We start from the raw sequence: 25809 nt of genomic DNA, 5'->3' as shown, positions 1-25809 counted from the left end.
AAAAAAATAAAATTAATATTTATTTTTTTTACTTTTTCTACTGGAAAATTCTATTTGTTGCTTATTATATATTTTTTAAGAAAGCTATTATTTTTAACTTTTATATATAAAAAAATAATAATAAATAAAAAAAAATATACTAATTTATTAAAAAGCATATAAAATTGATATTTTTTGTTAAATAAAAAAAAAATGTCATTTTTTAATTTAGAAGTAAAAGAAATAAATAATAATTAAACAAAAATTTGGTAAAAATTTTCTGATCAAAATAACTGTATAAAAGATATATTATTATAGGACGTATTTTTCAAAAAATCAAAAAAAAATTAAAATAATAAAGAATATTTGATTATATTAGATTAAAACGATAATATATATTATAAAAAAAACGAATAAATAGAAGGTTATTTTCCTTTAAAATGTTGTTTTTTGGAATTCATAAAATAACAAAATGAAATAGAAAATAATTCTGAAGAAAAATGCGGTTTTTTATTTAAATAAAATAATCAAGAACTAAAAATATATACAAACAATTAATAAATATTTATAAATTGGAAAAAAATATTAACCTAAAAAACAATTTTATTAACTTTTCATGATGATTATTTAGTAACAAAAATGATAGGAAAAGGATCATCTTCAAAGGTATATTTAGGTACAAAAAAGGAAAACGGATAGTAGTATGCAATTAAATGTTTTAACAAAAAAAACTCGACAATTCTTCTTTTGGAAAACAAGCATTAATAAATGAAATGGAAATAATGCGAAAAGTAAATAATCCGTATATTATTAAATTATATGAAGTATATGAAAGCTAAAATTCGATTTATTTTATATTAGAAAGTTTAATTGGAGGCGAATTAATGGAAAGATTAAAAAAATATACTTCTATAAAAGAATATGATATTTAATAAATTATGAAAAATCTTTTAATTGGAATAGAACATTTACATTCTATTGGAATTATGCATAGAGATCTTAAACCATAGAATTTATTACTTAGGTGTAAAACTAATAATTATGGAATTGTTTTGGCGGATTTGGGATTAGCGACTTATTAAAAGAATGAGAATTAATTCCTTAAGAGATGTGGAACGCCTGGTTATATAGCACCTGAGGTATTAAAATATAAGGTAATTTTTTTATTTATATATTTATTATAGAGCCATATATATATAAATTAATATAAAAGAATTTTTTATTTTTATAATTTTTTTTTTTTAATTAATTAAAATAAATATTTAATTTTCTATTAAATAAAAAATATAAATAAATATGTAAAATTATAATAAATAAATAAATAAATAAATAAATAACTAAAAACATTAATTAAAATATTTAATAAGAATAACAATATTATAGGTGAAAACTTTTCTTTTTTTTTTTAAAAAAAAATAAAATATAATTTATATTAATTAATTTAAAAATTTATTTATTTAAAATATAGGATAATGACCCCATATATGGATTAAAATGTGACATATTTTCTGCAGGAATTATATTTTATTTACTTTTGACCGGAAAAGTTCCTTTTTAAGCCTAAAACTATAAAAATGTAATAACTTTAAACAAATTTTGTTAAATAAACTACGATATTCTTGAATTAAAAAATGTGTCTTAATTAGCCTTAGACTTACTTTAAAAAATGCTTTAGCCAGATCCTAATTGGCGAATAAGTGCTTCTGAATGTCTATAGCATTCTTTTTTTAATAAGAATATAATAATATTAGTTCATCACTTCCTAACTTAGACAACTTGATAAAATATCAATAGAATAAAGAAATAGAATAAAATAATAAAATACATTAGTTTGATTCTTAAGAAATAATACTATCCCCTAAATTAAATAAATTAAAAACCAATTTTAGCTATTAATTTGGAAGTTCTAACTATTTGGATACTCCTTTATCTTACGAAAAACAAAAAACTTTAAAAATTGATCTTTCGCAGTTAAAAGCATAAAATTAAATTGATAAAAATAAAGAATAAAAAAAATGAATAAAATAAATATTAAAAACTTAATATTAAAATGCAAATAAAATTTAAAACGAATAACAATTATTTAAAAAGATTATTGTATTTATCAATATTTTTATTTTATGTTTTAAATGTTTTAAATATATATAGTAAACCTTTAAGTAACCTTTTTTGTATTATTTATGTATTGTGTAAGTAAAATGAAAATAATAAGAAAAAAAAATATAAATTATAAAACAAAAATTTATAAATAAAAAAATGTATAAATGTATAAATATATAAATATATATATATATATATATATTTAATTTTTTTAAAAAATAAATTTTAATTTATAAAATATATATTTAATTTTTATAAATATAATTATTTTTTTAACTTATTATATAAAATAAAATAAAATATAAATAAAATAAAATAAAATATATATTGTATATTTAAAAAAAAGAAAATTATATTTATTTTTAATATATATATATAATATTTTTCTTTTGATTATAATAAAAATGAAAACAAATTAAAAATTAAGAAATAAGTTTTAATATATTTTTTTTCAACATAATTAAACTATATTTTATAAACAATATTTTTTTTATAAATTTAAAAGTATATATATAAATTTATGAATATATATTTTTTATAATATTAAAAATTTTTATGTTTTTAATAATATAAATTAAAAAATAATATTTATAATTTTTTTTTTATAATTATTTTTTATTTTTTTCATACTATTTTAAAATAATAATTAAATATTATATATTTTAATATATATTAAATTATTGAAATAAAATTTATTAAAAATATAATAAATTATTTATTATCTTTATAAAGACATTTAAATTTATTTAAAAATTATTATTATTATAAATTATAAATTTTATTTTATATCTTTTTTATTTTTGTAAATTTTTGCATTAAATTCTCTTTATTTTAATATAAATATATGTTTCTTTAACCTATTTTTTATAATTTATATTTAAATTTGATAGAATCTTTTTTTTATTATTTAATAAAATTAAAAATAAAATATTTTGATATATTGGATAATTATATATATTTCTTATATAAAATATATTTAAAGATATTTTTTAAAAAATTAGTCTATTTTATATATTAATATTAAAGAATATATATATATAAAATAAGAATTTATAATTTATATTTAATATATTTCTAAAATAATATATTTATAATATAAAAATATTTATATAAATATATTTTTTATTAATTTTATATCAAACAATTATTGAATTTTTATTTTTATTAAATAAATTCTTATTTTTTATTTAATTGAACTAATTAAAATAAATAAATATATTTTAATTATTATTAATATCAAATAATTAATTTATTTAATTATTAAAATTTTATATATTTATATTTTTTTAAATTAAATAAATAATAATATTGAAAATAATATTTATATAAATATACTATCATTTAAATTAATACTATAAAATTCTTAGATTAAATTAAATATTATAATTTATATAAAAATACATAGAAAAAAAATATTTATTATATAAACAAAAAAATATTAATAATATAATCAAAATCCAAAAATTAAAAAAATTATAAAATTATAAATTTAAAAATAAAATATTTATTTAAATTTTTTATATATTTATAAGAAAATTATATATAAATAATTAATATAAAATTAAGTATATTCATTTAGTATATATTTTTATATATAAAAATAATTATATTTATATTTACTTATTTAATATTTATATATAATTAAAAATTTCATTTATTTTCTTAAGACTACTATTCTTATTATATTCTTATTTCATCAATATCTATTCTATCATCAGGCAATTTTTCATCGTAATCCTCGATATTTTTTTATTTTCCTTAAAGGACTTCATTTTATTTAAAGTAGCTTTATGCGACTGCCATTTAACCTTGACTATTACTATTTCCATAAAAACTATCACTCATTTCTTTCTATTAGTGTTTATTTAAATCTTAAAACTCTTTTTCTATTTTGAAAACACTATCATCGCATAAACAGGCTGAAACAAAAAATTTTTCAAATATAAAATTCTCACAAAAATAACTGCATTTTTTTTCTATCTTTAAAATATTCGATTTATATGGTTTAAAAATCATTCCAGAAAAAAATTTATATTCAATAAAAGAAACACTGAAAATTCCTAAAATATGTAAACCAGGAAAACTCAACAAAAAGCCTATTCCAAGTATTAAAATTAAATGTATTTTTCCTATCCTAATACCCTATAACTATACTATATTATTAATGAATATAGATACTATATCGATTAAAATAACCATCCATATACCTTAATATATAGGATTTAATTCAATTTACAAGCCTTTTAGTAATAAAGTGCTTATTTTGAAATATATAATATTTATTATTTACAAAAGAACTGCTTTTAAAAATAGGTGTACTATATATGTGATTGTTCCAAGTATATTTTCAATTACTGTAGATTAGAATATTAGTAAATGTATAGAAAAAAATAATTCATAGATGTTATTATGAGATAAATATGATGTAAAAAATACCCAAAAGTTTTTTTTTGGAATATATTTTGGTAATTTATATCTAATTAAAGGTTTTTTTAATAATTTTGTTAGATTATATATATTGAGATTATTGTAAGGTTTAAAAACAAACTTGTTATTGAGAATGGATTTCTTAAGTAATATAATTTTTTTATACATGGAATGTTTTTTAGTTTATTTGTTATTATTTAACACATGATTTTTTATTTTAATTTAACAATTTTTTTTATTAAATTATTTATATAAATAGTATTTTTTTTATTAATTATATAAATTACTAAATATTAAAAATAGTAAATATATATAATGATAATTCATTTTTTTTTGAATTATTGCTATTTTTAATATGATTAACTGCTATTTTCGTCATCTTCGAAATTTTAATCTTTATCGATATTATAATAACATTTTCTTATATTATTATTTTTATCATTCTCTTTTTATTAGTTTTCTTAATTGTTTTTATAGTCGTTAGAGACTTAAGATTTATTTAATTTAAGAATTTTTCTTTTTTCTTTTCCATTTTCAAAAAAAGACATAGAAAAATTTTATATATCATGTAAAATCTATTATTCTAATGTCAAATTATTTTAATATGCTCTTTTTCTTAGACTTTTTCTATAGGGCTGTTTTTCATACTTAACATGATTCTAATGCACGTTTGCTCCCATTTCATGAGCTATTTTTTTATTATGAATTGGATTATAGGAATATTTTAATAAAAGATGTAAAAACTATTTATATTAGTCTTCTGACCATTTAACTCGATTTTAATTGTCATATATATATTCTCTTTATTTTAATGTTAAAGGATGATTTATATGTTCTTATAATTATTATAAAATTATGTCTAATTATTCCTATATATAATTATAACTATATAAAAAATGAATATATATATATATATATATATTTATATATATTTATATAAATATTTATATTTATATGTATTTATATTTATTTGTATTTTATAATTTTTTATACCATAATTATATTTTAATATATATATATATATATTCATATATTCATATATTTTTATATTTATATATTCATACATTTATTTATTCATATATTCTTTTATATTCATATATTCTTATATTCATATATTCATATATTCATATATTTATATATTTATTTATTCATATATTCATATATTTATATATTCATATATTCATATATTCATATATTCATATATTAATATATTCATATATTCATATATTCATATATTCATATATTCATATATTCATATATACATATAATCATATATTTATATATTCATATATTCATATATTCATATTATCATATATTCAAATATTCATATATTCATATATATATATATATTTTCATTTATTCATATATTCATATATAAATATATGAATATATTCATATATTCATATAATTATATTTTTATATATTCATTTATTCATATATTCGTATATTCATATATTTATATATTTATATATTCATATTTCTTATTTTTATATTTTATTTTACTTTTGTAGTTTTCGACTCTATTAATTTTTTTTCTTTTATTTAATTATTTAATTATATGTATTTATCTAACTTTTTTTCATAATTATCGACAAAACCTTCATAATGTTATATATAATGTTATATTAATTCTTATTTATTAATTTCGAATAAATCAATATTTTCAATATCGTCAATTATATTTGAATAATTTATTTTGTTTTGTTTTATTCTTTTACTAGTTTGTTGTCTTTCTTCTATTTATTAGTTTAAAAATTTATCGTCTTTTTCTTAAATATTAAACAAATAATATATAAAAAATTATCCTAATTTTATTGTATTAAAAATGAGATTTTTTTCTCTTTTTAAAATTTCTTAAGAAGAAGAAAAATAGTCAATTAAATTAAATTTCTTTTTATTTTATATATAAAAAAAAATGAATTATTTTATATTACTTATTCTTAAGCACAAAATGATATAAATAAATTTATTATTTTATTTATTTATTAATTTTTATCTTATTTATTTTTCTTATTTTTTAAATATGTACTTAGATTTTATTATTGTTTTATTTATTATTATTCAATATCCAATTGACTATTTTCATTATCTAAATTTTCATTAATACAGTCATATTATTATTAATTATTTTTAATAATATCTAAAATTTTTATATTAAATAAATTTTTCTTGATCTAGGTTTTTTCTAAACTAAATTTTCACTTAAAAGTAATTAAAAAATAAAATTTTATAATCTAAATTTAATACTATCATGTAATTAGATATTTTATTTCTATCAAAAAAAGAAATTAAATATATATATATATATATATTATATATATTTATTATATATATTTTTTTTTCTTATATATCTTATTTTTTTAAAAAAAAATTTAATCATTAAAACATTTTATAACAAAAAATTGAATTAACAATATTTTTTTTTTTTATCATTTTATTTTTTATAAATAATAAATTATAGTAAATCTTAAATATAAATTAATAAGTTATATATATATCATATTTTACTTTTTTTATAATATCTAAAGTAAATTAAAAAATCATTGGAAATAAATAAAAATCAATTTTAGGATTTTTAAAGAATTTGTCTGATGTAATAATATTTTTCCCTTGAAAGATTTATAAATATGTTTATTCTTATATATTTTCATCAACTAATTTATTATTTTTTAGATTATTATTTTTTTTATTATTATAATTATTTTCAGATTATTATTATTATTATTCATTATTATTATTATTTAAATAAAGACTATTCGGCCTTATTTTTTTTATTTTTTCTAAAAAAGGACCTTAATTATTTTTAAAATTATTATTTTTAATAAATAAAGTTTCTTTATAATCTTCTGGATATTAAGCATTTTTTACAAAATTATATTTTTTTTTTATTTCATTTGTTTAATTTATATATTCATTATAAATTTTACATGCATTTGTAACTTTTTCTTACTTTTTTTTTTTTTTTTTTTTTTAAATTAAAAAAAATTAAAAAAAATACTTCTTCTTCATTATAATCAGTTTCTTAATTTTTTTTTTGGCTGTTTTTATTCATATTTTCTTGTTCTTCGAATTCTTTTAAGTCTTTATTAGGATTTTCTTATATCCATTTATGTTTTCTAATTGCAATTGCTTCATTTATTTTAACTTGTTTTTAAATTTGTGAATTTCTAAGCCAAAACTAAGGACTTTCTCTTATATATGTGATGACATAATTTTGTAATTAAACTACATTATCTATATAAACTTCATGTAGTGAAGTTTCTATTAAAAATGTTTATAATACATGGTCTTCGAGAGTGGCTTTTTCCTCATCAGTGAGTAATTTTTTAACTGATTAGAAAAAATTGGATAAATAATTAGTATTTAATACTATCTAAGACTTATTTAAATCGAATTTTATTGTTTAAAATAAATTTTTGTTTAAAAATGGCTCATCTATTCTAAATCCATTTATCGTTTAAATTTATTATCGTGAATTCATATTTTTTTTGTTATATATATTAATATTATTATAATAGTTATAAATAAATTTAATATAAATTTTATTAAAATTTAAATTTAATTTTAGTTTAATTATTTTTTTATTTAAATAAAAAATAAAATAAAAAATTTGTCTATTTAGATATTTTATAAAAATATTTTCATACATTAATAGGATATTTATCTAAAGGTTTTAACCACCATTCAGAAAATCTTAAGTTTATTTTTAAAAATAATAATAATAATAATAATTAATATATAATTTATTAAAATAAAAATACTTTTATCTTTCTATATATCCGTTTCCATTATCTAATATTTTGGCAGCTAAACCTCTTAAAACATCAAAATATTTAAAATGATATGACAAATCATCAGAAAGAGCCATTTAAGTTAATTAAAATTTATCACATAATTCTCCTAATTTTTCTTCAGGTATAGTTTCCTTATAAATATAAAACAATTTAAAATATAAATATAAAAAAAAAAAAATTAAAATATAATATAAATATAAAATAAATATATTTTATTTTTTATACTTTTCCTACTGAAAAAGAATACCAAAAATGATTTATTTAATCTTATGTTTTTATTTATTCGCCTATTTTTTTCTTAAAATGTAAATAATCGTTTTTCTTGAAAAATCTCATAGCATTTACATTTGGCCATCTTTCTAATTTTTATAAAGAAATTGTTGATTCTATTGGTCCTATATTAATTTTCTTTATAAAAAAAATATATATGTATAAATATACCATTATGATATGTTAATTTACAACCTTTTGCTTTCCATTCTCTTCTACAACAAGTCCATCTTGGTCTAATTGCATTTGCATGTATAGTTTTATTATCTTAATTCTATATTAATGTAGCTATAGATTACAAGCTTTCTCCTAATCTTTTTACACTTCCAAAATCAAAATATCCAGGATGGTAATTGCAAGTTTTTTATTTAATTTTCATGTCTGTATTTTTATCAATTTCTTTAAATCTCATATTTTTTTCTTCGCAACCCCAATTCATACATATTCTTATTTCATTCTCATGTGCTTTTCTTTCTTCTTCTAATTATGTTTTTTCAGTTACATAAGGCTTTTAATTTTATATTATATTATATTTATATATATATAAATAAATATGTAATTTTTTATATATATTAATTTATTTATTTTTAACAGTATATTATTCATAAAGTCTATATATACTAGATTTTAAAGCAGTTTTATCAAATCTTTCAATTTCTGTATTTCTAACTATACCTGGATTCTTTTTTTTTAAAAATGAATAATTTTTATAATAATAATCTTAATAAAATTACTTTTAAAGGTTTCTCTACAAAATATATTTTCGCTTTTACATCAGGCCAAACAGCACATTAATGCTCTTAAGTATAACAGCCTTCAGCTGTTTAAGAACACTGATTGCAACAAGTCCAATAACCAGAATCTTTGTTCCTATTTTCTATCTTAAAATAACCTCTATGAAATTTACATTATTCAGAATCTTATTCTGTATAGTTTTTACCACAAGCAGAATCTGGATGACCTGTTTCAGGGTTAATATCACCTAAAATTTTTAAAAAGAAATATAAATAAATATATATACGTATATTTATACATATATATATATATTTTAATAATTTATATATATATATATATAAATTTATTTATAACATTTTTATACTTTCAAAAATTTTGTTATAAATTATTTTAATAATTATCTATCTAATATATATATATTTATAATTTTTACCATGATTTATACATAATCTAATAATTTTTCTTTCTGTTTATCCGTTATGATAACCTATTTTACATCCTTTATTTAAATTTTTAATTTTATCAACATATACAATTTTTTAATAAATTTATATATATAAATATATATTATACCTTTAGATTCCCATTTTCCTCTACAACATACCCAACTTTATGGCCATAATCCATGGCTTGAGCCTAAATCAAAAACTCCAGGATGATACTAACATTTTTTATTTGCTTAATTAATATCACTTTTATATATATAAGTTTATCCACATCCCCAATTTTTGCATATCATTACAGTTCCAGCCGATATTTCTTAATCTTTTTTTTTATCATCATTTTGCTTTTTCTATCTTTCCATTACGGAAATAGGAAAATCATGCGCATTTATAGATTTTTTAGGATATAAATCATTAAAACTTTAAAAATATAACTCTTAAGCTTTTTACATTTAAGTAGAATCGCCGTATCCTTAACTAAGTAAAATTAAACCATCATAAACCTTAATTAATTAAAAAATTTATATTTATATACAAATGTATATATATATATATATATATATATATATATATATATATATATATTTTTATATATGCATTTATATATATATTTTATATCTTTATAATTTTATATATATTTGCCCTTAACATTCTTTAATCAAAGTAAGCTAGAAAAGAAGCTATACTTTCATTTTTTCTAAAAAGCCATATTCTTCCTTATTAATCTCTCATTTCTTCAGGTCCAACTCCTCTTATATATACTTCAAATGCTTCCAATTATTATGGGTTTTCATAATTTCCTATAATTTCTATATTTTCAAAAACGGTATTTAATAATATTCCTAAAAGATTAAACTTTTCACAAAAATCAGCTTCTTCATGTCTAGTGGAAATTTAATGTGATTCGCACTATGTGCATTTATTTATTACTACTTGAAATTTTCCTTGATTCCAGTTTGAGCATAAAACAGGATAATTTTCTTGATTTTCGAATTTTTATGTTGTCGTTAATAAATAAGTAGATTGAATATCATCTAAAGGTCTATAAGTGGAAACCGTTTCCTGTTTAAAAGATTTAACATTTTTTAAAGGAACGCATATTATTTATAATTTATAATAAGCATAAATATTTTGTGTATCTTCATTTTCTGTATTTTAGTATATTTTATATTGTTGATCTTATTCTATTTATAATTCGATTCCAATTATTTTCTTGTTTTCATTTTATTCGATTATTAATTAAAGGTTATCTTGTTGTTCAGATATTTCTTATTATTTTATTTATTATAATTGAGTGTTTTTTCTTTATAAATTTTAGTTTTCTATATGTTTATTTTATTTTAATTAAAAGAACAAATAAAAAATATATATATTACCTTATTAATTGACACTAATAGAATCTCTTTATTTATTAATTGATATAGTCATTGTTTTTTTTTCGTTATTCTATATCTTATATTTTGTCAACCATAGATTCTTATAATATAGTATGTTATTTATGTAATTTATTATAACTTATAAATTATAGAGAACCGAAAGGAAATATATTAATTTTTTATAAATTAGTGACTATTTTTAAATTTTATAAATTAAGAATTCCTTTATTTTCAACAAAAGCCGAAAATCCTAAAAGCTATTCGTTTTTTTCTTTATTTAGGAAAAAACAGAACTTATATAATAAAGGGTCTGGAATTTCATAAAAAGTATCTACATATATAACATCTTTATTTTCCTAATGTTCGTAAATAACACCAAAAGCGCAATTATTATTTAAAAGAATATTTAAATCTTCTTATTAGAAATAATTTGAGTTGGAATAAGTACATAACATTTTGAATATTTCTTCAAGTTCTTTTTCTTTTTTTTCCATTTACAATATATTAAATGTAAAATGTTAAAATTATTCTAAATAACATTTTTATATTCTTCCTTTACATATACTTTTAAATATTTTACTTATTTTATTTTCATTTACATATTTTTCTAGTCTCTATATAAAATTATTATAATAATCTATGTGTTAGATACCTTTTAAAGGAGGAAATGAAACATAAAAACCATTTATCTAATAAAAATTCGATTCGATTTAAATATTTTTATCCCTATATTTCAACATTTTTTATAAATGGTGAAAACTACTATATAAAAAATCTTTTTTTTAATTATTTTTTCTAAATTCGTTCTATGTAGAGGCCCATTCTCTTTTTTCTCGTTCTATTTCTTATTCTTTAAAATGAGGATTAATTTTACATTATTCCTTTACGAGGATTATTCTTCCTAGTTTAGCGTAGTGTCGCGAAGAATTTAAAGAAATTAATCGTAAACTATTCCTATTATTTTTAATATTTAATTTTATTAATTTTCTAATTTTTATTCATATCTTTATTTTTTAATTATATATTTTTAATATTAATATTTATTACTTGTATTTTCTTATACAATTACACTTTTTTGCTAAATTTTCCAATTATAATAAATTTATCTATATTTATATTAAAAATATGTATAATAATAAATTTATATATATTATATTATATATATATATATTTATATATATATATATATATATATTAAACTATACATCAATTTTCATATATTTTAATATTCTAAGAAATCTTGTAGATTCAACAATATAAAAAGGTGATATGTCTTAATAATCAATTAAATTAGTCGAGAGTAGTAAATGTAAAGAGAAAAAAGGTATCTTAGTTCCTATTCCGTCATCAACAGGCGGAGACATACACTATAATGTGTTAAATATAAACTTGTAATTTAATGAGATTTATTTTGCTAATTTTAAAATAGTTTAATGTTTTGTAAAAAATTCGTTAAGTTATTATATTTCTTTAAAATTATTATTTCCATAAACTGAATACTCTTATGTTTTATTTTATATAGGAAATCCAATTATTGTATGATTTTTTTATAAAATTAATGGAACTTAATGCAAATTTTATTATATTTAATTTTATTTTTAAATCTATATTTAAAATTCATATTCATATATTATATCTATTGTTTTTTTTTAATTATTCGAAATCATTTTTTTTTTTTAAATTTCTTAAATTAATTCTAAAGAAAATGCCTTTATTCCATAAGATACGTCAATTAATTATCCTTTAAATAATAAAAAAGTATTTTCAGCTCCCAAAAATATATTTCCTGTAGGCAAATTAATGCCATTTAAAATAGAAACCTTTATTATATTTATTTATATTGTATTTTATATATTTATTTTTTGAAAAAAATACATATAATTTTTTATACTTATCCTTAAAATCTATCATTTATAAATAAAGATAGACTATATGTAGGTTATGTATCTATATATATCAAATCATATATAACAAAAATGTTATATTAGGTATTTAATTTTATAGAGTTTTATGAAAAAAAGTATTCATGTTATAAATTTCTGCTATTTTATATATATATATATATATATATATATATATATATATATATATATATATATATATATTTAATATTCATAAATATATATATAAGAATACTAGAATGTAATACATAATTTTAATGTTTATTAATCAATACTTAATTGAAGTTGTTTTTAATTTTTATAACCAATTTAAAAAATATGTATTAAATTTAAACTTTCTTTTATTAATAATTTTTTTTTAAAATAAATAATATCCTTGTTTTAATTACCATTACTTTGATAATTTTAATCTAATTTATTTACATTTAAAGTAAAACATATTGAAAAAACATCAATATTTTGATAAAACTTTTCATTCATTCTTAGTATTTTCTTTAAATATTAATATATTATGGCTTATATTTTTTATAAAATTAAAATTCATTTTACTGTACTTGATGATTTTATTCATTAAATTCTTCAAATGATGTTATTTAATATATCCAGCTTTAAATATCTTGAATTTTTTATTATTAAATGATTTATATTTCATTTAAATATGTTTAAGGTTAATCATTTTTATTATACATACTTTATATATATATATATTTATTTATATATAAATAAAAGTGTAAATTAAATATATATTTTTTTTTAAAGTTAAATATAAATTTATCTAATTTAATTTAAATTTATAATAAATCAATTAAAACTATTTAATATATTTAATATTTTAATCAATACTTTAATAGTTTATATTTTTTAATCAAAATTTTTATAAAAAAATAAAAAATAATATATTTTTGTTATATATACAAAATTTAAAAATAATAAAATAAAAAAAAACTCATATTAAAAAAATTAATATACATATTGTTTAATTATTTTTTGAAGAAGATTAAATAGAATAAAAAAAAAACAACAACAAATAAATATACTCTTTTTTATTTTTTATTTTTTTAATACTATATATTTAATAATTTTATAAAATCATTTCTTTTTTTATAATTCTTATTATCTTTTAATATTTGCATTATATATTCTTGCAATATTGACTTCACAAGTAGTAATTTAATCTTTTAAAAAATTTAAATCTTCTTCCTTTTTTTGTTTTTTTTTTTAAAAAAATAAAAAATTAAAAGAAACTAATAAAAATTTTACAAAAGTATTAAAATTTCCAGTAGCATTTTCAAGATTTTTTTTAAGTAATTAAGTAGCCTCATCGTAAGAAAATTCTACCATAACGTTAGCACCTAACCATAATGCTTCTCTTTAAACATCTTTTTTAATTTAAGCTTTAGTCCAAATAGTATCGGTTAGGAGAAAATCAACATGCATATCACTATCTCTTTATTATAAAAAGTTAACTATTTCTATTGCTTCTTCTATTTCTGGAATTTTAGATTACATGCTTTCTTTTTATTTAAGGATTTACATTTCCATCATTTTGTATTTGCTAATTTTTTTTGTTTTTTTTTGTTTTTTTGTTTTTTACTTATAAACTTCTTGTAGGCTTTGCATTACTTTCTCAACTTAATATTTTACACATATTTAATCTATATTTTCCTTTTTTTTATTTATTTAAAGTTTGTTTTTGTTTGTTTATTTGTTTGATTTTACAAGAAATATTGCTTAAGGAATTTTCCTTGGATTTTATGAATTATCAGTAGTTGTTAATTAGGGTATATCTGCCATTATTAGTTTTGATTTTTTAGTTTTTTAGATTTTAGTTTTAATTTTTTTTTATATTTATAGGCTTTTATTATAAATTAAAAATATCTTTTAATTATTAGTATTTTTTTAAATTTAATTTATTTATTTTTTTTTAAAAAAAATATGTATATATTTATATATATATAAAATAAAATATTATAAGTATAAGTATTTAATTTTTAATTTAAATAATAAATTTGTTATATAAGATATATATAATAATCTAATTTGATAATTATTTTTTGAATTGATATTAAATATTTTATTTATATATAATATTTTTAATTAAAAAATTAATAAAATTTATTTACTGGAGAATTTTGTATAATGTTTTAATTATATATTAAATAAATATAATAAAAATATGAAATATAATTTTTCATAATATTAATTTTTATAAAAGTAAAACTTATTAATATTTAGATATATATTTATATAATATATATTTTTTATTATAATAAAAAAATAATTAGCTTATATAATTAAAAAAAATAAAAAATTTTATTATATAAGAACAATAAATTATTATTTTTATATATATATACATATGGTATATTTTGATAATATATATTTTTTTTATTTATATTGTATTTTATGTTAAAATTTATTTATATATGGAAATTTTTTAACTATTTTTTAATTTTCTTATATATTTTCTTTATTATTTCCATATACTATAATAATCGGATATAATTTTGTGGAGTATCTCTAAATTTTCTTTTTAAAATTATTTATTTTATTAATTAAAGTTATTATTTACTTTTGAAATGTTATTATTTTTTAGACTCAAACTTTTATTAAAATAATTATTATTTTCATATTTAAAATTATATATTTTCTTTAGAACTTTTCTGATTTTATCAAAACTTTTATAAATAAAAAAAAGGCTTTCTTTTTTTTACTTTAAATAATAATATATATAAAATCTAGTTGTGGTTTTTAATATTGTTTATATCCCTTTCTATTTTAAATCGTTAACGTTTAATTCAAATGTATAATTATCTATTCAAAGTTCTTCAATAGATAATTATTCTTGATATTTAAATTTATCAAGGAATTTGTTATAAATATAGTAGTTTATATATTAATTTTTTATATATAAATAAAATATATATATTTTAATATTTTATAATTATTGAAAATAAAAATAAATATATATTAATTGAAATGATTTTTATATTAAATAGATTTATATTACTTTAAATTTTATAAATAAAATATTTTATAAATTAAATATTATAATAAGTATTTATATTTACTTAATTAATAATTATTAATATTTATAATATTTAATTAATATTATATAAAAATAATTAAAAAATATTTAGACAGATATAATTTTTTATATAATAATACCTAATAATAAATATTAAATAATAGATAAAAATATATTATAATATATAATAATAAAAATATACTCAATAATTTTGTAAATAAACATTATAAAAAAAAAAAAAAACATATAATATAATTTAGATTAAGATAAAAAATATGGGAAACTGTTGTTTAGTTAGAGAAAAATAATTAAAGATTCCAACTTAGAAATATTTAATAACTTAATAAAAATCATATTAATATTCTTATAATAATAATAGTAACAATTAAGAAAAATAACTATATACAATACAATCATTAAGTTCATAAAATTATATGTAAATAAATGAAAACATAACAACAACCAATATGAACAATAAAGAAGAATGTTAAGAATCAAATTAAATAATAAATACATCAATAAGGAATGATTCATTTCAAGAAAAAATAAAAAATCTAATAAAAAATAATAATAAGAAGAAATAGATGAATATATTAATAATAATATTTAAAATAATAATGAATAATATATATAAAATTTACAAGATAATTTTTAGTTTGAAGAAGAAATATAAAAAAATGAAGAAATATAAATTTCATTTAATTAAACTGAAAAAGAAGTAGATTCTTTTTTAGAAGAAATGTCATCTTTATTAAAAAACTAAAAAAAATAAAATGAAAATCAATAAAATATAAATTCTACAGATTCATATTAAATTTAATAAAATGAGAAAATAAAGGAAATTGATTAATAATAATATATATAAAATATATATTAGATAAAAATTTTAAATTCTTAATAAATCACTCCATCTCCTAAAAAAACAGAAGACACATTTGAATATTCACTAAAAAAATAATTTAAAAATAGTGAAGAATTTAGAGACAGTGTATAATAAATTGACGATGAAATAAGAAGGGCATAAAAAAGAAGTATAATTAAATAATTTAATTAGTCTATTATTTGTTCTTGTCCGTATTATTAAAACATATAACAAAATGTAAGAAAAAATGAGGATTTTGCAAATTAGGGAATTTTATCAATTGACTCGGCTACTTTAAATTCATAAGGAAGTGCCACAGATAAAATAGGAAGGAGATCGGCTTCTAAATATAGGAATTCTAAAAAAAGTAATGGATTTGAAGGAAGTTAGTACAAAGAGTTTTTAGCAAATAATTTAATATATGTTCCTGAAGAAAATATATAAAAAAATATTGAAATTTGAATTTATTTTTTATTTAGGTTAAAAAGTATTTTATAAAAATATCTATCTAATTTATTATAATTATAATATATAATTTTATTTTTAATATAAATTTAAATAAATCTTTAAAAAAAAAAATTAAAAAAACGCGCAATGATAAATGAAAATAAAATAAAAGATATATAAATATATAAATATATTAATATATAAATATATAAATATATAAATATATAAATATATTTTCATTTTAAAAATATATATACATTTTTTTTAATTTTATAAAAATTAAAAATATAAATTTATTTTTAAAAAAAAAATATAAATTTTTTTTTTTTTAAAAAAAAATGATATCACTAATTATGTTTTTTTTTTTTAATTATATAATTAAAAATATATATTAAAAAAATATAAAATAAAAAAAAAAAAAAAATTAATAACAATTTCAAATTTAAAACAATAATATTCATTTTAAAAAATGCAAAAAAAAAAATAATGTTTTTATGAATGTTTGCAACTTTCAAAAGAATGCACAAAAGATTAAATAAAATAATAATATAAAAAATTAGCATTAGTATATTTACTTTTTATTAATTTAATGACTTAAATATTTAATTTTTATAAATAAATAATTTTAGTAATATCATCCTGATAAAAATAGAGATAATTCAAATATAGCAAAAATTAAATTTTAAGAAATATCAGAAGCATATACAGGTTTTTTTATTTATAAAAATTTATTAATAAAAAACATTTATATTATATATATATAATAAAAAGTTTTAAGTGATGATAAAAAGAGAGAGATTTACGATAAATATGGCGTAATAGATGAATCGGAAATAGGATTTGATTATAATTAATTTATGGAAGAATTTGATTTTACTGAAATGTTTGATATGATGATGGGAAAAGATGTATTAATTATAAAATAAAAAAATATTAAATAAATATATATATATATATATATATTTATATATATATATATATATATATATATATATATATATATATATTTATATATTTATTTATACTATTATGTAGATTGATATATTTTTTAAAGAATTTGATAATTTCACTAAAACAGGAAGAAGATAAAATAAATTTACAAAAAGAAGAATGAAGATTCCTCTTTCTGAATTATTTTCATTTGTATTTTTTTTTTTATTATATTAAAATAGTATTTTTTTTTTAGAAATCTATGTCAAATTAATTTTCTGGCAAATAAAAAAAATCTTAAAAAAATGACGAAAATTGTAATCTATAAAATGAATTTTTTGTTAATAGTTTTTTATTATATTATAAAAAAAAAAAATTAGAATGGTAAACAGATTCAGAAGAAGATTAATAAAATTAAAATGATGATGAATGGGAATCAGAAGAAGAAGATTTTAATAAATAGAATAAAAATAAAAAAAAAATATATTTAATTTTGGAGGATTTGATTTTGATCCTTTTGAAATGATGAAAGATATGGATTCTATGGATTAAGATGAATTTTAATTAGTTGATAAATTTATTGAAGAAAATACAAAATAAATTAAGAGTAATTGATTTTTATTTATTAAATAATTTTAATTTTATTTTTGATTTTTTAAAGAAAATAAATAATTATGTTTATTTTGTAATAAATAATTTGATTCTGATGATATTCCTGAGCATTTTATGGTAAAACATGAAGGATAATTTGATAAATTTATTGAAAAATGTAAACTTTTTATGTAAAAAAATTTTTATTATTTTTTTAATAGAAGAAAAATAAAAAATACTAAACCAAAATAATAAAAAAACTATAAAAAAATGAGAGAGTACAAAAAAAAAAAAAAGTATATTAATTAAAAAAAAAAAAAAATTATAATTCATATTTTATTTTTGTATGGTTTTATTTCTTATTTATAAAAAACACATATTTAATAATAAAAAAAATATTTAAAAGACTATTTTTTTATTAATTATAATAATATACTATATTAATTTAATAAAATAATATTTTTTTTTTTAAAATTTAATTTATAAAAAAAAAAAATATATAAAAAAGCATACATAAAAAAAAAAAAACAATTATATAAATATTTTTGTTATAGACTAAAAAAAATGTCAATTTCAAAAATAAATGAATAGCAAAAACTAATAAAAATAGACTAAAATAAAAATATTGACATAAATCTAACAAAAATTGAAAATAATTTAACCCCGAAATCAAGAAAAGGAAGAAATCAAACGAATGAAAACGATTAAATACTAAAAAATATAGATAAGAAAAATAATTTAAATTCCAATATAAATAAAGAAAATATGAATAGTATAGAAGATTCATAATCTTTAATTTCTAAAGAATCAAGAATAAGAAGTGAAACAATAAATTCTTCTGAAATTAAAAAATAACAGAAAACAAAAAGACACAAAAAATAAAAAAAAACTAAACTCGAATAATAAAATATGATTATAGATGACTATTTAATAGCAAATTAATAAGGGCGAAATGTACTCCATAGAGCATGTTTGGAATAAAATAGTTAATTAATAAACGAAATAATAGATGACTATATAAAAATATACTCTTAATTGAGTTATTCATAATAATAGAAATATAAAAATATATAAAATTATATTAATACGGAAGATGCTTTTTAAAATACAGCAATTATTCTTTGCTGTTTATAATAAAATTAAGATTCTTTCAAAAATAGGATTTAATGTATTAGAATTTTGGTCTCAAAAGAGGCTAGAATTAATTAGAGAAATCCAAGGACGCTTTGGACTGCTTTACATTGGTCAGCTTATTATTTAGATTATTAAAGTGTTAGTTTTTTATTATAGAATGGGGCTTTTGCTTGTTTTCCGGATTATATAGGATAGTACCCTATAGACATGGCAGGAATTTCAGGGAATGTGAAGATTAAAAATAATAATTTACAAAAGGAATAGAATTAAAATGCAAGGGATGTGATTGATATTATTATTTAGAATTTAAACTATAAAATCTAAGATTTGGAGGATAAAGAAAATGAATAGCTAAAGGATTTATAAGATATAGAAAAAAAGTAAAATGTGGATTTTAATAATAAATAGTATTAATTGGACGAAGAAAAGTATTTAAAAACTCCTTTACTTAAATATAGACTTTTATTTTGGGCAGTTTATTATTAAATTGATAAAAATAAAATAGAAAAACTTTGCAATTTTTAAAGGACTTATATTATGTATAAAATGTATGGATTTTAATATATTATTAGTTAAGTTTTTTTATTAATTTTTAATAAAATAAAAAAATAGGTAATCTATGTAATAAATGACTAGTTTACATGCAGCAGCAAAAAAATGTGAAGGGAAAAATATATATATAATGGAATATTTATTAGATAAAATAAATAAGAAATAAAAATTTAATTAATAATAGAAATAATTATTATAAGGAATAAATGAAAAAAAAAAAGTAAAAAAATAAAAATTCAATATTAAAGAAAATTCCATTTTATGTTTGTTAGAAATGGAAAAACTTTTATATTCAAAAACATTCTTAAAAGAAATTAAATTATTTGGAAAATGGGAGAGATAATTTTTACATAATTAACTATTAATAGGAACTTACAAATAATATAATTATTTAAATTAGTAAATAAAATAAAATTTATTAAATTTTATATATGAATATATATATATGTATATTATATATATATATATATATATATATATTTATATTTATATCAATATTATTTATTATACATATATATATATACATTAATATATTTAAATATAGAAAGGATTTATATGGAAATACTGCTCTTCATTTAGCTTCTATAAATGGAAATGTTGAAGCAGCTGAATTATTATTAAAATAAGGTGCTGATATGGAATCTGAAAATAAAGAAGGATGGCGTCCTCGTGAACTAATATAATTCGATAATATAAAACAGTTTTACGAAAAAAAATTTAACAACAAGAAGGTTAAAATGATAATCATTTGAGATAAATGAACTAGATTTTATAATAATGTTTAACAAAATACAAACTAGACAAAATAGAAATCCGAAATAAATAAAGAACTAATGATTTGTATAAATTCGCAACAAAATTATCGCTTCCAGATTATGTTATAGTATTTAACTTAGATGAAGATTCTAGAAAATATAAAGAAGAATCAAATACTATTAACTTTTGGATAAGTATGATAAACAGTTCAAATTTTAATGTATTTTTATCATAATCTGTGGATAAAACTAAATATTACGCTATGATAGGTATGTAATCTGAATAATTAGAATATGCTTGTAAAGATAATAAAGTAAATATAAATACAAATATAAATATAAATATATATATATATATATATATATATATATATATAATATATAATATATATATATATATATTATATATCATATTTTTTATTATATATTTAATTACCCAAAAAAATATAGATATAAATAAAATTAATAGATTCTTATGATTATGAACCTTTTGATCCTGATCAAAAGAAACTTTTTGAACCTTTCCGTTCTAAATAAAGACAGTAAATAATTGAGGCTTCATTATAGAAAGTTGTAAATCTACGAGATTTAAAAAGCTAGAAAATTGTTTAATAATTTTATTAAATGCATACTTATGGAGGTATATATAGGATTAAATTCTAATGGATATATGATACTAAATGGTACTTACCTTAGCCTTTAAATCAAATGGATGATTATTTATTGGAAGGAAAAAGCTAAAATTTTACTTCTGTGACTATTTTGAGACAGTATTTTGGTGAAAAAATTGCTTTTTTTTTTGGGTGGAAAAGCTTTTTAACTTGCTTTACAGTTTTTATAGCTTTCCCAGGGTTAGGGATATAGATATACGAGTTTATTACAGGATAATATGATTTTTTTTTGATTCCCTTTTGGGTGTTTTATGTTATGTTATGGAGCACTTTTATTGTGGAGTTTTGGAAAAGGAAAACTTCTGAAATTAATTATAGATGGGGTACACTGGAATAAATGAATACTGAATTAGATGTCGATAAATAAATAAGAAGCGATTTTATTGGAGATGAATGTATTTCTTTAGAGACTGGAGGTTTAACTAAACACTAGGAAAAAGCAAAAACTGTAATCGTATTATTAATTTCAATACCTTTTTTGCTTATTTTAATGGCTTGTATAGTATTTATTTTCCTCTCAGTATAAGAATTTAAGAATAAAAATCCAAATACTTTGGCTAATCAAACCATTGCGGGAGTTCTATAGGGTGTAGGGATTTAAGTTCTGAATTATATATATGTTTTTGTGGCAAAATTATTTGTAGAATATGAAAATCATAAATATGATGAATAATATGAAAGATCTATTATTTATAAAATTATGGCATTTAAGTTTATAAATAGTTATTTTTCTTTATATTATGTAGCTTTTGTAGATAAAAAATCAACTTTTGAGACTTTATTTTAGATGCTATTACCTATAATGTTAGTTAAATAAGTAATATAATTATATATATGTTTAAAATAAATATATATTTACATTTGTGAATATATATTATTTATGATTTCTTATATATATATATTAATTTTAAATTTTTGTATAATTTATATTTTTACATTTTTTTAGTTTAATTATATGATTTTATCTGTTTGGATACCAAAATATATATAGAACTCTAAAGAAAAAAAATATTTTAAAAAAGTAGATGAATAAATTTATTAATAAAATTTAATATAAACAAATTTCAGTGAATTTTTTGATGATAATTCTATGAATGATAAATAGGATATAATAGAGTAATTTTGGCATTAAGAAAATGGTTTAAAAATGAAAACTTTATTTAGAAACATAATATAATTACCTAATTAAAGTTAAGATGACAAAAATGCTTAATCTGAAAAGAAAATTAATTATATAAATAATATAGATATTGATTCTGTAGAATTAAATGCTCTAAGAGTCGATTTTACAGATACTGTGAGCTTATATGCAGACTCTTTTATTGATATAGGCTATATAACTTTATTTGCATCAGCTTTCCCTATTGGACCTATGATTTCGCTTTTGATGAATACTTTAGAAATTAATAATAGACTTATTGTATTGTTAGATATTTATAAAAGACCTAAATTTGAAAAATGTACAGGAATTAACGATTGGATGTATATATGGGAAGGATTATCTGTTATATCTGTGGTAAATATTTATATATATAAATATATATATATATATATATATATATATATATATATATATATATATATATATATATATATATATATATATATATATAATATATATAAAGTATATTTATTTTGTTTTTTGATAAGTTTTCTAATATAGCATTAATGTATGTAAAGGACGAGTCTTTAATAAAAATTTTATTTGATGAAGATTAATTGAGTGGCGTTTAACTAGAATAATATAAAGTTTGGACTTATTTAGTAGTAGGAATAGTAATATTTGGTTTAAAATATATGTTTTAAGTAGTTATTTAAGATAAGCCTAAATGGATTTTAGATGAGGAAGAAAAAGAAAACTATTTGAAATAATAATAGGAAATTGCAAACGAGAAAATAAGATCAAAAGAAATGTAAGAATTAAAATTGTAAAGAAAAAAACTTATTTAAGAAAAAGAAGAAAAAGAGAAAAAATTTAAAATCTTTAATATGAAAAAAACTGAATAGTATAAACTTTTATAATAAGAATGTGAATACTATAAAAAAAATTGCCCTTAAAAATTAGTAGATTTCGATTCTGTTTTTTTAAATAATTAGTAAGATTTTACATCCAAAAGCAATAAAGTTCTTATTAAAAACTAATATTTTCTTAGTAATGATAAATTAAAGTCAGAATTTTATGTAAAAAGACTTAGTGTACTTAAAAATACTTTCGTTAATATTGAAAGGGAATTACTTAATATTAGATTGAAATAAATTATTTATATGAGTAAATAACCTATTGTTATTTGTAAAGAATGTAGTTTAAATTCTGCAGTTTTGGAATGTTTGAATTGCTCTAATAGATGTTTTTGTTAAGAATGTTTTGATAGTTTTCATAATGATATAAAAGAAAATTATCATTCGGTCAATCTTGTTAATATAAAATATTAAAATTTAGATTTGTAAGGATATTGCATTCTGGAAAATAATAATGAAGAAATCTAAAGTTTTATTTAATGGAAAAAATTCGAGTAGTTTTGTTTACCAACCTTTGAAAAAAGTAGCTTCCATAGTTAATTAAGTGATATATTTAATCTTTTTTAAAACGAGTATATTAAAAATAATGGAATAGAAGATCCAAATTAATAAATTAATATTAATTCGATTTTTAAAATTTAGTAAAAATAAGGATATAAGAGTGAATTCTTTAAATAATAAAATGAAGAAGTTTAAAAAATTATTGAAATGGAAGAATTTAATGTAGAAGATAAATTGTTTTTGAATAGAATTGCTTTCCTTACTTTTAAAAGATATGAATATGCTAACTATTAGAATTTTCTATCTTTTTGTAAACATTTATAAGTAGTTTATTTTACATATATAATTTAATTAAAAAAATAAATATATTAATGCAAAAAATTAAATATTTAAATAAATTTTTATATAAATATATATATATTTATATAGGAAGGAAATTTTTAAAGAAAAATGCTTTTACTTTTAGATTTTTTAGATTTAAATGAAAATAAATAAATTTTATTTGATGAAATATGCAATTTTTGTTACTCTAGTTTTATGTAAAATATAGACTTCAAAATTGGTATTTAAAATATTTTATAAGAATTATTTGAAGATTAAAATAAAATTGATAAATTAACTATTGGTAAAAAGATATTGTTTGAAGTTTAAGAAAACTCATAGATTTATATGTTTTTGGTATAACTTATGTAATCTAAAATATGATTTTTTTATTTTTTAAAAGATATTAATTTTATATATATATATATATATTAAAAAAAATATATTGATTTGTTTAAAAAAAATAAAATTTTGTTTAACTAAAAAATCTAGTGAATATTTATTTAATTTTAAATTTTTGTTAAAATTAAATTTTAAAGGAAATTAATATATTCTTTAAATTAAAAAAATATAAAGAATCAATATAAAAAAATAATTTGAATTAGAATTTATTAAAAAGAAAGTCATTTTTATTAGTAAAAAAATTATATAAATTTAATCAAAATTTAAAATGTGTTTATTTTTATTAAATTTATCTTATAAATAAATTAAAAAATATATTTTAATTAATATAATATAATAATTTAAATTTATATTTATTGCTTCTAATATAATAATTTCCTTTATAAATATATATAATATAATATTATTTTTATATATTATAAATTTTTTTTTAATATTATAAAAGATTAGAAAACGCAATAATATATTTTTTGATACATAAATTTATTAAAATAATACTTTTGTTATATATTAATTAAATTAATTAATAAAAAACATTTTTTTTATTCAATATAAACTATTTAATTTTAAA

General features: G+C 15.7%; 5 protein-coding genes across 5 annotated transcripts, besides 61 other annotated features; 3 read left to right on the top strand and 2 right to left on the bottom strand. All coding sequences in view use genetic code 6, as the record gives it.

Moving 5' to 3' along the window:
- The first annotated feature begins 292 nt into the window (after window positions 1-292).
- Window positions 293-2065, top strand: IMG5_195070 (protein kinase domain protein). Its single transcript, XM_004024364.1, has 2 exons — window positions 293-1133; window positions 1448-2065. Exons 1-2 carry the CDS (start codon window positions 693-695, stop codon window positions 1757-1759), a joined length of 753 nt encoding a protein of 250 aa, XP_004024413.1. The 5' UTR covers window positions 293-692; the 3' UTR covers window positions 1760-2065.
- Window positions 1193-1223: a microsatellite.
- Window positions 1232-1311: a microsatellite.
- Window positions 1254-1321: a microsatellite.
- Window positions 1959-2009: a microsatellite.
- Window positions 2066-2199: 134 nt separating the features above from the next.
- Window positions 2200-2281: a microsatellite.
- Window positions 2247-2281: a microsatellite.
- An 82-nt stretch (window positions 2282-2363) lies between these two features.
- Window positions 2364-2402: a microsatellite.
- Window positions 2364-2404: a microsatellite.
- A 166-nt stretch (window positions 2405-2570) lies between these two features.
- Window positions 2571-2611: a microsatellite.
- Window positions 2612-2666: 55 nt separating this feature from the next.
- Window positions 2667-2696: a microsatellite.
- Window positions 2697-3278: 582 nt separating this feature from the next.
- Window positions 3279-3346: a microsatellite.
- A 139-nt stretch (window positions 3347-3485) lies between these two features.
- Window positions 3486-3535: a microsatellite.
- A 1871-nt stretch (window positions 3536-5406) lies between these two features.
- Window positions 5407-5978: a microsatellite.
- Window positions 5408-5984: a microsatellite.
- Window positions 5414-5484: a microsatellite.
- Window positions 5527-5984: a microsatellite.
- A 223-nt stretch (window positions 5985-6207) lies between these two features.
- Window positions 6208-6256: a microsatellite.
- A 214-nt stretch (window positions 6257-6470) lies between these two features.
- Window positions 6471-6526: a microsatellite.
- A 272-nt stretch (window positions 6527-6798) lies between these two features.
- Window positions 6799-6840: a microsatellite.
- Window positions 6806-6842: a microsatellite.
- Window positions 6831-6868: a microsatellite.
- Window positions 6869-7165: 297 nt separating this feature from the next.
- Window positions 7166-7202: a microsatellite.
- Window positions 7166-7245: a microsatellite.
- Window positions 7180-7248: a microsatellite.
- Window positions 7218-7248: a microsatellite.
- Window positions 7249-8147: 899 nt separating this feature from the next.
- IMG5_195060 (hypothetical protein) lies at window positions 8148-13035 on the bottom strand (the record flags this gene model as incomplete). The annotated part of the gene is made up of 11 exons (XM_004024363.1): window positions 8148-8199; window positions 8268-8431; window positions 8526-8695; window positions 8742-9252; window positions 9305-9552; window positions 9739-9804; window positions 9879-10251; window positions 10391-10810; window positions 11999-12078; window positions 12172-12230; window positions 13016-13035. 11 exons carry the CDS (start codon window positions 13033-13035, stop codon window positions 8148-8150), a joined length of 2163 nt encoding a protein of 720 aa, XP_004024412.1.
- Window positions 8434-8502: a microsatellite.
- Window positions 8435-8510: a microsatellite.
- Window positions 8454-8510: a microsatellite.
- Window positions 9572-9645: a microsatellite.
- Window positions 10271-10366: a microsatellite.
- Window positions 10289-10359: a microsatellite.
- Window positions 12233-12322: a microsatellite.
- Window positions 12267-12319: a microsatellite.
- Window positions 12946-12986: a microsatellite.
- Window positions 13036-13172: 137 nt separating the features above from the next.
- Window positions 13173-13253: a microsatellite.
- A 449-nt stretch (window positions 13254-13702) lies between these two features.
- Window positions 13703-13746: a microsatellite.
- Window positions 13747-14114: 368 nt separating this feature from the next.
- IMG5_195050 (von hippel-lindau binding protein 1, putative) lies at window positions 14115-14850 on the bottom strand (the record flags this gene model as incomplete). Its single annotated transcript, XM_004024362.1, has 4 exons — window positions 14745-14850; window positions 14620-14690; window positions 14286-14580; window positions 14115-14225 (listed from the first exon to the last, which is right to left on the bottom strand). The coding sequence occupies exons 1-4, from the start codon at window positions 14817-14819 to the stop codon at window positions 14115-14117; spliced, it is 552 nt and encodes a 183-aa protein (XP_004024411.1). The 5' UTR covers window positions 14820-14850.
- Window positions 14585-14610: a microsatellite.
- A 1065-nt stretch (window positions 14851-15915) lies between the features above and the next one.
- Window positions 15916-16001: a microsatellite.
- Window positions 16002-16040: 39 nt separating this feature from the next.
- Window positions 16041-16075: a microsatellite.
- Window positions 16065-16144: a microsatellite.
- Window positions 16100-16138: a microsatellite.
- A 36-nt stretch (window positions 16145-16180) lies between the features above and the next one.
- Window positions 16181-16246: a microsatellite.
- Window positions 16247-16640: 394 nt separating this feature from the next.
- Window positions 16641-16686: a microsatellite.
- An 848-nt stretch (window positions 16687-17534) lies between these two features.
- Window positions 17535-17596: a microsatellite.
- A 47-nt stretch (window positions 17597-17643) lies between these two features.
- Window positions 17644-17698: a microsatellite.
- Window positions 17699-17733: 35 nt separating this feature from the next.
- Window positions 17734-17767: a microsatellite.
- Window positions 17743-17777: a microsatellite.
- Window positions 17778-18303: 526 nt separating this feature from the next.
- Window positions 18304-18377: a microsatellite.
- Window positions 18307-18391: a microsatellite.
- Window positions 18392-19648: 1257 nt separating this feature from the next.
- On the top strand, window positions 19649-21476 carry IMG5_195040 (hypothetical protein; the record flags this gene model as incomplete). Its single annotated transcript, XM_004024361.1, has 3 exons — window positions 19649-20565; window positions 20630-20968; window positions 21114-21476. 3 exons carry the CDS (start codon window positions 19649-19651, stop codon window positions 21319-21321), a joined length of 1464 nt encoding a protein of 487 aa, XP_004024410.1. The 3' UTR covers window positions 21322-21476.
- Window positions 20996-21092: a microsatellite.
- Window positions 20996-21103: a microsatellite.
- A 45-nt stretch (window positions 21477-21521) lies between the features above and the next one.
- IMG5_195030 (transmembrane protein 16k, putative) lies at window positions 21522-25220 on the top strand (the record flags this gene model as incomplete). The annotated part of the gene is made up of 4 exons (XM_004024360.1): window positions 21522-21638; window positions 21775-22812; window positions 22942-23511; window positions 23646-25220. 4 exons carry the CDS (start codon window positions 21522-21524, stop codon window positions 25218-25220), a joined length of 3300 nt encoding a protein of 1099 aa, XP_004024409.1.
- Window positions 21640-21726: a microsatellite.
- Window positions 21640-21733: a microsatellite.
- Window positions 21643-21733: a microsatellite.
- Window positions 21655-21738: a microsatellite.
- Window positions 21655-21753: a microsatellite.
- Window positions 21668-21754: a microsatellite.
- Window positions 23516-23617: a microsatellite.
- Window positions 24861-24913: a microsatellite.
- Window positions 25221-25267: 47 nt separating the features above from the next.
- Window positions 25268-25315: a microsatellite.
- Window positions 25316-25625: 310 nt separating this feature from the next.
- Window positions 25626-25681: a microsatellite.
- Between the last annotated feature and the right edge of the window lie 128 nt (window positions 25682-25809).

Source organism: Ichthyophthirius multifiliis (genome assembly GCF_000220395.1).
Source record: "Ichthyophthirius multifiliis unplaced genomic scaffold scaff_1120509251395, whole genome shotgun sequence".
Taxonomy (NCBI): domain Eukaryota; phylum Ciliophora; class Oligohymenophorea; order Hymenostomatida; genus Ichthyophthirius; species Ichthyophthirius multifiliis.
This window is presented reverse-complemented; position numbering and strand designations above follow the sequence as displayed.